The 12,549-nt window shown below is 44.0% G+C and overlaps 1 protein-coding gene across 1 annotated transcript in view; it reads right to left on the bottom strand.

The window, feature by feature from the left end:
• Nucleotides 1-8,067: 8,067 nt before the first annotated feature.
• LOC143831209 (uncharacterized) overlaps nt 8,068-12,549 on the bottom strand; it is a 51,731-nt gene continuing 47,249 nt past the window's right edge. The window contains exons 15-19 of the mRNA XM_077324273.1: nt 12,286-12,450; nt 11,536-11,661; nt 10,255-10,475; nt 8,749-8,777; nt 8,068-8,615 (exon numbers count right to left, since the gene is read on the bottom strand). Of these exons, the coding sequence (XP_077180388.1) occupies nt 8,068-8,615; nt 8,749-8,777; nt 10,255-10,475; nt 11,536-11,661; nt 12,286-12,450 (1,089 nt within the window). The remainder of the gene's footprint in view (nt 8,616-8,748; nt 8,778-10,254; nt 10,476-11,535; nt 11,662-12,285; nt 12,451-12,549) is intronic.

Raw genomic sequence — 12,549 nt, 5'->3', positions numbered from 1 at the left:
ATATGAAGGGGCATTGAGTGTTTTTGAAAATTAATATTCTTGGCTATTACATGCCCCATATCAGAGCTAAAGGGGCCTCTATAAATAGATGTGGCAATGATTATAACACTCTTCCCGAAGGCCTTTTGACACATCTGCACATTCATGTGTTCGAACGGGTATTAACATGAAATAGCAGCACTTTTGTCCCATGCAGAGATTAGTTTTCTTTCTGTGTGGACTATTTCCCACCATATCACTACAGACAGATGAGATTTTAGTGTTGGGATGCAAAATTTTCATTCAACAGGCATGTGTCCTTCCCCAGGCTCTGATTTCTGGATTCTGCAATTTCCCATCAGTCTTTTGGGCGCTGCTCAAAGAAAGCCATCGAAAATCCCCCTCCCTTCTTCTGCCTGGTTTTCTCCACCCCTTTTTATTCCCCTGTTTATTAACTACAACTGTTAGCCTTCATCATTTAATTCCAGGCGGAAGAATGAACAAGCACCCATCTCAGGTGCAGCTGGGAAAGGACTTGCTTCCACACTTGCAAATTGTATGGCCGAGCAACAAGAGGGTGACTGCCAGTGCATTTTCCTTGGGGCCTAATTATGGCATTGGCACCTGCCATCTGCCTCGGCTCTTGGTTCAGTACTGGCACACACAGCTGAGGGCATAAGTCATTTCCAAAAAAAGGCAGCTATTCTTTAACGCGGAACCCTCCCACGCTTCAAGGTGGCCGCCTGGGATGCCCATTCAGCAGCTCAGTCATATCTGCCCTGATCACAGTCAGCCATTGTGGGTCGGGGTGTGTGTACACATTTGATGGTGACGATGATCACTTAAAAGCCTCAGGGTCATCCTGGATTCAGCTTTATTACTGGAGAAACAAGTTAAAGCAGATCCAAAAAAGGCTTTCTCCCAACTCAGCCTAGCCCATAAAATGGCCATTTGCATTGATATACCTGGCCTGGCCACCTGGATCCAAGACACAGTAACATCAAGACTAGACTACTGTAATTCACAGTACATCAGTATCCCCTCAAAGTCAATCTGGATACTCCCAACTGGCCCAGAATGACTTTAAGCAGGAGCTAGACGGAGCAGGCATATTACACCCATTTTGCAGACCCTCCATTGGACATCCATTTGTTATTAAACACAGTTTAAGATACTAGCGAATGCATAGAAAGCCCTTCATGGTCTTGGCTACCACTCTCTCTATGTTCAAGGCAACAGGAGTTTGTGTTGGTGCCAACCTGCAAATGGGGAAAATCAACAACTGCCCAGATATGGGTTTTCTGTGTTGCGGCTTTCACTTTGTAGAGTTCCCACTCCGTTGGCCTTCGGCTAACTATGCAATACTGGACTATTCAAGTGGGATGTTCTGCACATTGCTATAAAGATGCACAGTACAAAATGATTTCACAAACTTACTTGGATAAATGACTGGAACATTGGGTGTACAGCGTATTATAAGTAGGATCCTATTATGTCATTTCTATACTACTTAATATGCTCCAGTTCTTTCTGGTGGGCCTGGGCTTCTTATATCCGAATGCATTAGTTATTGAATGCCCCGTTTTGTACATTGTACTGACTCACTATGTGTAATACCCATTGAGTTTGTGTGAGAAAAGTAGTTTAGGAATAATGTAAATAAATAAAATGACTAAATATCTACCCTCCCCCCCCAAAAAAAACCCCTGATGGTCAATTTCTTAAGGCTGAAACAGGCGTCCCATTTTTATTGAACATCTGTATGTGGGGTTTTCCAGTCCGGTGCATAGACATGCTTCAAAACATAAAGAATTGTTGATTTGGCAGATCATGGGGACTTCACCATCTCCCAGTCTAGTAAAAAAACATCAGAAAGGAGATTATGAAAATAACCCCCCAATTCTCCATTTCCTGGCTCAGGTCTGCTGCATTCCATCCTCCTCTGAGCAAGATGCTCCATTTGTACAGTTGACTTTGCACTTGGATTTTGGGAATACCCAAGGGAAGAGAGCTGCCTTCTCAAATAAGGGGTAACAAAATCCATGTTCTCCTAGATTTACAGCTAATCTCCAGAATACAAAGATGAGTCTCCCTATGGAAATGGCAGTTTTGGGGAGCATGTTGTATGATATACCATAGAATCTAGAAGTAGAAGTCCTAGAGTGACATTACATGCCTGCGGATTGAGTGATACACCATAGAATCTAGAAGAAGTGGAAATCCTAGAGTGACATCACATTCCCTGCCCTCCCAAATTCCATCTCCGTAGTCAATCATGCATATCAATGATGCAGAAGGAAGGAAAGAATCCATCAATGGGAAATACTGATAGTTGTGGGTGTTCCTGACTGTCCCTCAGTACCCATTTTCTGGAGCTGGAACTCCACTGACATAAGAGTTAAAAAAATGCAATTCCTCCCCTTGCCCTTCCACACTTCAGCATGCTGACCCACATGGCTATTCCTATATACCATTCCTGTGACCCTGGGAACATATTTTCCATGGTTGGAAATGGCTGCTGGGGGAGTGGAGCTCAGAGACAGTCTGGGAATCTACTGTGGATCTTGCAAGATCCTTGTGTAACCCAACGTAACACCTGGATGGGAGATCTCCTGGATGCACTTCTGCATGCTGCTTTGAATGCCAAGATAGAAGAGAATAGATGGCTTCAATCCATCACCAGATGGCCATGAGTCATTACCTTTTCATGTCTCCTTGGATATCATCTACCCTATATAAAAATGGTGACACTCTGATTCATTAATGGGAAGGGACAGGCATCCAAAGGAATCCATCAGACAGGTGAGCTCTTCCCTGACCCTAGGGATTCATTTGACTGAGCCAGGAGCCAAAATGACAGTTCATTATTGTAATCAGTGCAATACTGGAAGCGCCACGTCCCAGCCCTCAAAATATATTGTCAGTGCTAGAGGTCAATCCGGATCCACCTTCCATTTTCTGCTGTGTTGTTAAGATCCCTCTCCTAGGCAACATGAAAGCATGGTGGACGCCATAGGATGATTTTTATGTGAGATGTCCTCTTCTGTCTCCAGAAGGATACCAAAACCAAAGGTGTTCACACACTGTCCTCTTGGTCCAGGTGAGGAAAAGGTAGTCCAATTCCTCCCAAGTTTACTAACTGAGAGACAGAAGAAGAACATTCCAAGAGAGCAGAACCTTTGAAGCTCTCCCTGTCTCCTGGTTACCTAACCTTTTAAAACACAACAGGGTTACACCTCTGTCATTTCTTCTGATGTGTTTGTCTCCTTGGATCTGTCCTGTGTGTATGTGACATGGCTTGTGCAATCAATTGTTTAATCCTATGCAGAGGCAATCCAGTCTGGCATTGATCTTTGAATTCTTATATTGGCTTGTTTTTCAAAAGACAAAGCATTTAAGGTATTTTCCCATTTAAACTTGTTCTGGGCCTATTCTAAGTTTCCGATGTCTTTAAAAGTGAGGTAATCCAAACAAGTTTGCATTTTGCATTTTTCAGCATGAAACCCATTCCACCTGAGAGGTTTATCAAGAGTGAGATGAATGAGGCACAGGGATCGGGACTGACTTTGAATGACTTGTGCCTGGGTTTCTTTTCAATCAGGTTCCACGGTGAACAGCAAATCCCCCATTAAGGATCATTCACTAGGGGTCTGTTATGCCTCTGGGTGGGTTCCAGTGGTGTCATGGGGCATGACTTGGTGATATCACATTGAATAGCAGCATCAATGGTAATTCCTCCAGATGCCACGATGTATTGTACCATATATGGTCTGTAGTCACAATTATGGAGCTTTTAAGAGACAGCTCTAAAAATATCATGGGAATTAACAAAATAAGATGCAGATGCCCCGACCTGGATGCTCCAGACTAGCCAGATCTCATTAGATTTCAGAATCTAAGCAGGTACTTGGCTGAGGGACCACCAAAGGAATCTAGGATTGTCACACTGAAGCAGACAATGGCAAAGCACCTCTGTTCCTCTCTTGCCTTGGAAATTTAGTGTAGTTGCCATTAGGTAGCTGTACTTTAGTTGCCATTAGGTAGCTGCAACTTGACTGTACTTTCCACCACCAAAACGTAATCAGGTGACTTCCAAATCCTTGCCACCCATTCCCACCCCACCAGGAATCCATGGCAAACTTAGAAAAAGCCAGCAAGTATATTGCTGGGATCTCTCTGTCTCCACATATTTCCATGAGAATGATCATCAAAATCTGACTATCTAAGGTGAAAGCTAGAGTCCTGGGAAGTCTTCTTACAGCTTCTTCTCCCCAGTTCGTGCCCAAGCAAAACAGACAAAAAATATTTGTCCCTGTTCCATTATCTCCACAACAAAGGCTACAGTTATCCCTTTTTAAAAAAAGCAGTGAATTTAGATAATGGTTGTTGCCTCCTGAGATATGTGTCTGATTGACTAGGTCATTTGAAAGTCATAGAGGATAATAAACCTAAAGAGGTCATTCAGTCAACTAGCCAGCTGTTATATACAAGACTGACAGATTCATCAAGACAAGAAGCATCATGCAGGTAGGCTCCCCCTCCCCACCTGTTTCAATGTTGTCTCACCTTAACATTGGTGGTGGCTCAATTACTCATATATCATGTATAGCATTAAACTCCATATAGGTAAATATTGTTCTACCTTACTACAAAGTATGCCTCTGCAGGTTATCACACGATTGCTATTTTCTGTCCTTTCTCCACCCTTTCCTCCTTAGATGGTTGATTTGTATATTATTCTGCTTCCAGATTACCAGTATAATTTACTCTGCTGAACCCTACTGGTTTATTTTGAAGAGGTGGCTCTTTTTGTTATTTCTCCGATCTTTCTTTTAGCTACAAAAACTTAATGATTTATTCTGCCACTAGGTGTCAGTGTTGCATTTTCTTGTCTTAGGAAGATTAGTGCTATATTGTGCAATTTCAGTATTGCAGTTTCCCGTCTTCAGAAGACAGGGTTTATGGGTCCTCCCTAGTCACATGGAGGGGATGGAGGGATAAGGTTGCCAGATCGAGATTGGGAAACTCCTGGAGATTTGGGGATGGAACCTGGGGAGAACAGGGAGCTCAGGGGGGTGCAATGCCATAGAGTCCACCTTTCATTTTCTCTAGGGGAACTGATATCTGTATCTGGAGATGAACCACAATTCCAGGGCATCCCCAGGTTCCACCTGGAGGCTAACACCCATATCATCAGAAGACTAATGATATGATCCAGCAGTAGGTCTCATTGTTAATTGTTTTTGACTTTTTGTACCATAATTCTCTGCATTCTTATGCTCTGTTAAAATCTAGCTATCCCTGCAATCAAACCAAAAGCAAACAAGCAAACAAAAAAAGCAAAAACCATCCCTCCCCAATGTTTACTTTCAGATAAACCCACAGTAGTTGTACAGATTTGTCCTTGAGGCATTCATATTGTTTTAAAAAAAACCTTAATTGTACAATCATAACAAATTGTGACCTGGTGCAACAAGCAATACAGTTACAGTGATTCTCTAGTAACTACGAAATATTGTCAGATTGCTGTAGCTGTATCCATCGACAGACTGGATAAAATCTGATGTCTTCTTCACATTGGCCAGCATGTGCATTCCTGAGGAACGCTGAAGAGACATTGTACGGAGGAAGTTTTGACTGTGTGAATCTGTCCTCAGACATGCTGTTCCACAGTCATATAGTATGACTCTGTAGTGTTTTCCAGCATAGTCGACTTATGTAGCCAAACTGAGGGGAGTGAATTGATAGAGTCTAGAGATGACATGACAGGTTATACCACTTCAGGCAAAGGTATTTTGAATGTTCTACTATATAGAATCATGGAATCATAGAATCATAGAGTTGGAAGGGACCTCCTGGGTCATCTAGTCCAACCCCCTGCACTATGCAGGACATTCACAACCCTATCGCTCATCCACTTTGACCTGCCACCCCTTTGCCTTCACAGAATCAGCCTCTCTGTCAGATGGCTATCCAATCTCTGTTTAAAAATTTTCAAAGATGGAGAACACACCACCTCTCGAGGAAGCCTGTTCCACTGAGAAACCGCTTTAACTGTCAGGAACTTCTTCCGGATATTTAGACGGAATTTCTTTTGAATTAATTTCATCCCACTGGTTCTGGTCCGTCCCTCTGAGAGAACAACTCTGCTTCATCCTCGATATGGCAGCCTTTTAAATACTTGAAGATGGTTATCAAATCCCCTCTCAGTCGTCTTCTCTCCAGGCTAAACAGACCAAGCTCCCCCAACCTTTCTTCATACGTCTTGGACTCCAAGCCCCTCACCATCTTTGTTGCCCTCCTCTGGACATGCTCCAGTTTGTCCACATCCGTCTTCAACTGGGGTGCCCAAAACTGAACACAGTACTCCTAGTGAGGTCGAACCATAGCAGAGTAAAGCGGTACCATCACCTCCTGTGATCTGGACATGATACTCCGTTTGATAAGGCCCCAAACCCCATTTGCCCTTTTAGCCACCGAGTCACATGAAGAAGAGCTGTTTTTTTGTACTCCGCTTTTTACTACACACAGGAATCTCAAAATGGCTTAACAATCGCCTACTCTTCCTCTCCTCACAACAGACATCCTGTGAGGTGAGACTGAGAGATCTCTGAGAGAACTGGCCCAAAGTCACCCATCTGGCTACATGTGGAGAAGTAGAGAATCAAACCTAGTTCTCCAGTTTAGAGGCTGGTGCTCAAACACTATACCAAGCTGGCTCTCTTCACAAAAAAAAATATGCATCACAATAAGTCCCTAGTTCATCAGAGGGAAAGCTGAGTTGGAAATTTTGTCCCTTGTGAACTAGTTTTCTATCTACAGGGAATTTTGTGTACAGGAACACAGCAAATGTGATTCCCATATCTGCAGTTTAAATTGTTACAGTCCATTTTCCCGCTTTAGGAGCCTACTACCTCTCCAGGCTACCTCTGTAGACTAGACTTCACACACACAGGTATGCCAATATATATTGATTACAACTGAGCCATTTGTTGCAGTCTCACAGGGGCGGAGAGAAGGGAGAAGCATTTATATGAGACAGGAGGTTAGGTGCATGCATGCAGTTTATTAGAAATACAGAAGAGGACTGAGAGGTCTTGATAAGAAGCCAAATGTAGGCACTGCCATCATACAGAAGGATTGCAACCAAAACTCACATGGAACAGTAACGCATGCATTGAACTGTGAGTGAAGCACATAAAATGCTTGGATTAATGCAATTCATGCAGAAACAGATTTTTTTTTAAAATACAAAATTGGTTTTACAAAGATTTTGAATGTGTTGCTTGAATTTCATCACTCACTTTGTTGGTGGCTAAAAATGCCCATCTTGCCAGCAAAACCTGAGCACTGATAAATGCATACAGACATAACACTGATGCACCCTCATAGATTTCCCTCCTCCCCCAAATCTTGAACATTTGCTCTGGAGTTTGGATTTTCAATTTGAGTTTCTGCCATGTGGTGCTGGGAGTGCCAATTTCTTCCTAGGGTTTTTTGGGGGGAGGGGTCTACTTGTCACACTAATTTATAGTATGAGACATGAATACAGAATTAAAATATATCTCTAAATTTATTTCTGGGTGCAAAGAAAGCAGGAGAGAACTCTTCCTTCCTTCCTTCCTTCCTTCCTTCCTTCCTTCCTTCCTTCCTTCCTTCCTTCCTTCCTTCCTTCCTTCCTTCCTTCCTTCCTTCCTTCCTTCCTCTCTCTTTTTGCAATGCCATTCTGGACCATTCATGAACTGTTTCCCTTTCTGAAATGCTTTACTGGGCACTGGGGAACAACCATGTAGGAATCAGGATTCAAATGCTGCGGGTCCTAATAGAGACAGTGGCAGGGAAACCTAGGGGGCAGACAGGGGGAAATAATAAAATGGGTGGGAATTTGGCTTGGATAGCCAAGCTCATTCCTAAAGACAACTCCCAAACCACTTGAACTCAAGCTACATCAACCCCCAAGAGACTGTTGTAGGCAAAAACAAAACATTTCTGACCATAAAATGGCTGTCTGGCATGGCTGTTCCTTTAGCACATGGCTGCTACTCGCCATGAATTGAAGGATCATTCCTCCTTCTAACTAACTGGGCCTTAATATTTTCTGGTTTTGGAACTGACTGACGAGACGTGGACACTCCTGGTGGTGGTGCTGCTTTCTCCTCGGGAACTGTGCACAGCTCCCAACATGCCTCCACTCCCAGACCCTCCAGAGCTCTGCTTCCCAATCCCTGGTTTGCCAGAACTTCCAGACGCTGCTACTGCATGGCGAAACCCACCGACACTGTGGTGGACATTCCCACAACTGCTATCTGCAGACTTGCCGGAGCTGTGTCTCCCACCTCCAGAGGTCACCACATGCTTGGTGGAGACGTTGGATGAATAGCCACCACTTGTGGGGCTAAAACCACCACTGGCTCCCCCAGAGCTATGTCCCATCCCATAGCCCACCGAGGCCACCCTGCCTACTGAAGGACAGCTAACCGAAGCTCTGGAGCCCATGGTATGTATACATCCTGCACTTGCATTGGTGAACCCTTCGGCCACACCACCGTACATCCCGATGCCATGGTCCACGTATGTCATTCCGGCTCCCATTCCAGGTCCGCATTCACCGACTGGGAATCCTCCACTCACCATAGCTGCAAAGGAAATCAAACCAAATAGGCTTGGTGACTTGCTCCCCCTGTTCCATAAAAACTACTCCCCAATTCCATCATGTGGCTTATTTTTTAGAAGGGGGGGTTGAGAATGGTGAATCTTTGAGATACTTACATACACTAACAGGATTTCCTGTGCATATCCTGTTAGGGAGACAAAAGCAAAACATTAGTTTTTGCACAGCTGCATGTAGTAGATTTGGACCATGAAAAAAAGCCAATTTAGATAGCTGGGGCTTATGAGACTCCAGGTTTGTTACCTGGAGCATTCCCCATTAAAAAATCTCTTCATATCAAATGAGATAAACAGCCTCTTGCACAGATCTGGAATAGGCTTTCTCAACCAGAGTTTCATGAACCCCCGAGATTTCTGGATAGCCCTGGAAGAGTTTCCCAAATGCATGGGAGCTAATTCATTTTTAATATATTTTTAAAATGTATTTTGTTAAACATTTATTGGGTGGTATGAGTAAAAATTAATTAACTCCCACCCACTTGGGAAAACCTTGCAGGGCCGTCAAGAAACCCCAGGGTAACCCATGATAAAGCAAGATAACTTTGCCTCTCCACCCTTACTCTGTGCCATCCCAAACTGTGTTTCTGTGAGTTACAGGGCCTGAGGAAATAGATTTTGGGTCTGCAGCAGGCAAGTAAAGTGAGGGAAAATCTTCCTCCTCTCCTTTGCAGTGGAAAAAAAACACTATTCAGGATTGCCCTGATAGGAGCAGTAGTTCTCCACTTTTTCTCTGAATCTCCCATTTCACTATTTCTTTGCCCTTCAAGTTGAGTCTAGCTCCTGTTAACAATAAAATTTAAGACCAACAAAGGTTTATTCAAGGGGTGAGCTTTGGTGTGCATGCACACGTCCTCAGACAACTTGTTGGCTCCATCCATCACTTTTAATTACTTCTTTTCACAACTGGGAAAGTGTCTGCCATTAATCACCAACTTTTTATTGGCCCAATATTTTTGTGACCATCAATTGATTTGACCCCACAGGACAGACTGGCTTTTCTAGCAAAGTTCCCAGAGGAGATCAGGGCCCTAACTGAACTAAAACACTTCTGCAGGGCCTACAAAAGGCAGCTCCTCCACCAAGCATTTGCTTGAGGTCAAACAGAACCACCACTTCCCATCGCCCCCCCCCGAGCCTCCCCACCACAACCATTACTGCAGACTTGCCCACCCAACTGGGCCATCAATAAGCGTTGACTTATTGTTCTCCCCAGTGTTATATTGTTCCATAATGTTGTTATTGTTATTATCGTATTATTATAAACTGAGTTATTTGTATTGTTCCTGTTTGATGTAAACCACCCTGAGGGCAGTATAATATAATGAACGAACAAACAAACAAAAAAACGAATGAACGAATGAACGAATGAATGATGCTGATTACTAATTTGCTACTAATTTACTTTCTCCTTATATATGTACTCTTACGATCCCTGTTCCACTGTCTGAGGAAGCGGGCTTGCACACGAAAGCTCACATCCTGAATAAATCTTTGTTGGTCTTCAAGGTGCTCTTGGGCTCAAATTTTGTACTACTTCAGACCAACACGGCTATCCGCTTGAATCCTTCTGTTAACGACGTTGGTGTAGTTGCACTAGGGCCCCACCTGCTCTCCTCTCCTTCCAGCAATGCTCGGTAGGTAGCAATCTCAATATCCAGGGCCATCTTGGTGTTTAGCAGCTCCTGGCAATCACGGAGCAGGCCGGCTAACTTATCCTTGGCCTGCTGGTAGGCATTCTGCAGTTCGGCGTGCTTGCTGCGGGCGTCCTTCAGGGCAACGTCGCCCCGGTTCTCAGCATCGCAGATTGCTGCCTGCAAACTGGCAACCTTGAAACAGGGAGGAGGCCAAAGAGAGAGCTCATCATAAAGATGCACAGCTAAGAGAGGATGCAAATGGACCAATGGGGTCGGTTCTTCGGGTGCAAGAGGAAGACACCAAGGGAACATCACGTTATATTATAACTGTAGCTGTCGCTCGCTGGCTTGGTGAGGTCAGGAAAGCTCCTACACTTTTATCCTTCTACAAAATTTGTAAAATGCAGTGATCCCTTTTTAAATAAAGGGAATAGGGTCCTAATGAATAACAGGAATTGGGTGGACTATGGGGAAGTGGTTGAGTTGCCTTGCTTTGTTTGAATACTTAACTATGTCACTTATTAATTTTAATGTAAATGTTAAGCTTGTATTTTATGTGAATGTATTTTAATTGTGACGTGATTCACCCTGAGCCCAAAGAGATAGGGCAAGAAACAAATACAATTATAAATAAACTAGAAATAAAGCCCACTGTTCTGAGAATACAGCGAGCGCTAGAAGGGCAAAGCATTGGCGGCCTCCTCCTGGCCGCTGGAACGGCCTCGCCGCGTCAGAGACGTGGCGAGGCCGCTCCAGCGGCCGGGAGAAGGCGGAGCGCCCCCCCCCCCACGACAGAGCATTTGTGGCCTTCTCCCAGCCGCTGGAGTGTTTGGGTGTAAGAAAATTCCATGCTCTCGTGGTTTGGCACAATTCACTGTGAGTACACACAGGCCCAACAGCCAAACTTCTCCATGGGTGGGCATTTTTGTTGTATTAGAGCAAATGAATGATCTAGTCATTCAGTTAAAATCAAGCAGAGGGCTACAGAATTACCTGTGCCCAGCAGAAGCAAGGAAAAGGAAGCCAGGCCAGAATAGTACATCATGCAGAGATGCAGCATGCACACTCCTCTGGGTGGGTCCTCTGGGCTATCAGGAGCCTTGACTCTCTCTTATGGTACATTCTCTCTTGTAGCTTGGGAATTTACTGAATTAGACCTTGGTCTACCTTAGTTTCTGATCTATAGTTTCGCCAAGAGAGGAGACCGTTCCAGGGGGTAGGGTGGGAATTAGGAACACAAGATTTGTCCTACCTGCTTCTTGGCAGTTTCAGTATCACTGTGCAATCTCTGGATTACTCGGTTGAGCTCCATCATCTCATGCTGGTTGCATTTAAGCTCTTCATTGTATTTGCCGCGATTATTCTGAATCTCTGCAATCTATAAGGTAGCAACAAAAGAAAAGAAGATGAAATCATGTCATTAAAATCAGTGATGTCACACACTTACAGTCCAATAGAGACTTGTGACACTGCTGTAATCACGTAGGGCAGAGGTGGCCAGACTGTGGCTCTCCAGATGTCCATGGACTACAATTCCCATGAGCTCATGGGAATTGTAGTCAATGGATATCTGGAGAGCCACAGTTTGGCCCTGACATAGGAGATGATACCCCTAATCACCATGGTCTACCAGTCCATTGAGAAAGGATTGAAGACTTTGTCCAGTCTGGGGTGGTTTCTTCCAATTTAAGTGGCTCTTTCACTGTTGGAAGACTCCTCTTTCTATTGGCTGGGGAGCCACTTAATTTGGAGGAAACTGGAGTTCCTAGGCATTTTCAATAAAGAAATCATATAATTTCAACAACAATGTGTGAAATGCTATAGAAACATGACCACCATGACCCAGCCAGAAGTCTTTCCTTGAGGGCAGGCTCCAGATCCCAGCCAACAAATAAGGCACAACTATATATATATATTTGCGGTATAAACTGAACATCTGGAGAAGATCAAAAGTGTGGCAGTCATATTTAAAAACAGGCATTCTGATTGTCACACTAAATACCTTGTTGTGGTAAAAGGCTTCGGCTTCTTGTTTGCTTGTGTGAGCAATATTCTGATACCAGGCTTCAACATTATTCAGGATAAGGTCCATGTCCAGGTCTCGGGTATTGTCCATCTTCAGAACCACTGAAGTGTCACAGATCTGGTGGTCTAACTGAACTAATTCCTGCACAACACAGTAAATCTTGGATGTTAGATCCCACATTGCTGACCTGCCTGAGCTAAGGTGAGCATAATTTCTTGCAGCACATTTTGTAGATTAGAT

Source organism: Paroedura picta, chromosome 3 (assembly GCF_049243985.1).
Source record: "Paroedura picta isolate Pp20150507F chromosome 3, Ppicta_v3.0, whole genome shotgun sequence".
Lineage (NCBI taxonomy): Eukaryota > Metazoa > Chordata > Lepidosauria > Squamata > Gekkonidae > Paroedura > Paroedura picta.
Note: the sequence above shows the minus strand (reverse complement) of the source record. Positions and strands in the feature narration are given on the sequence as shown.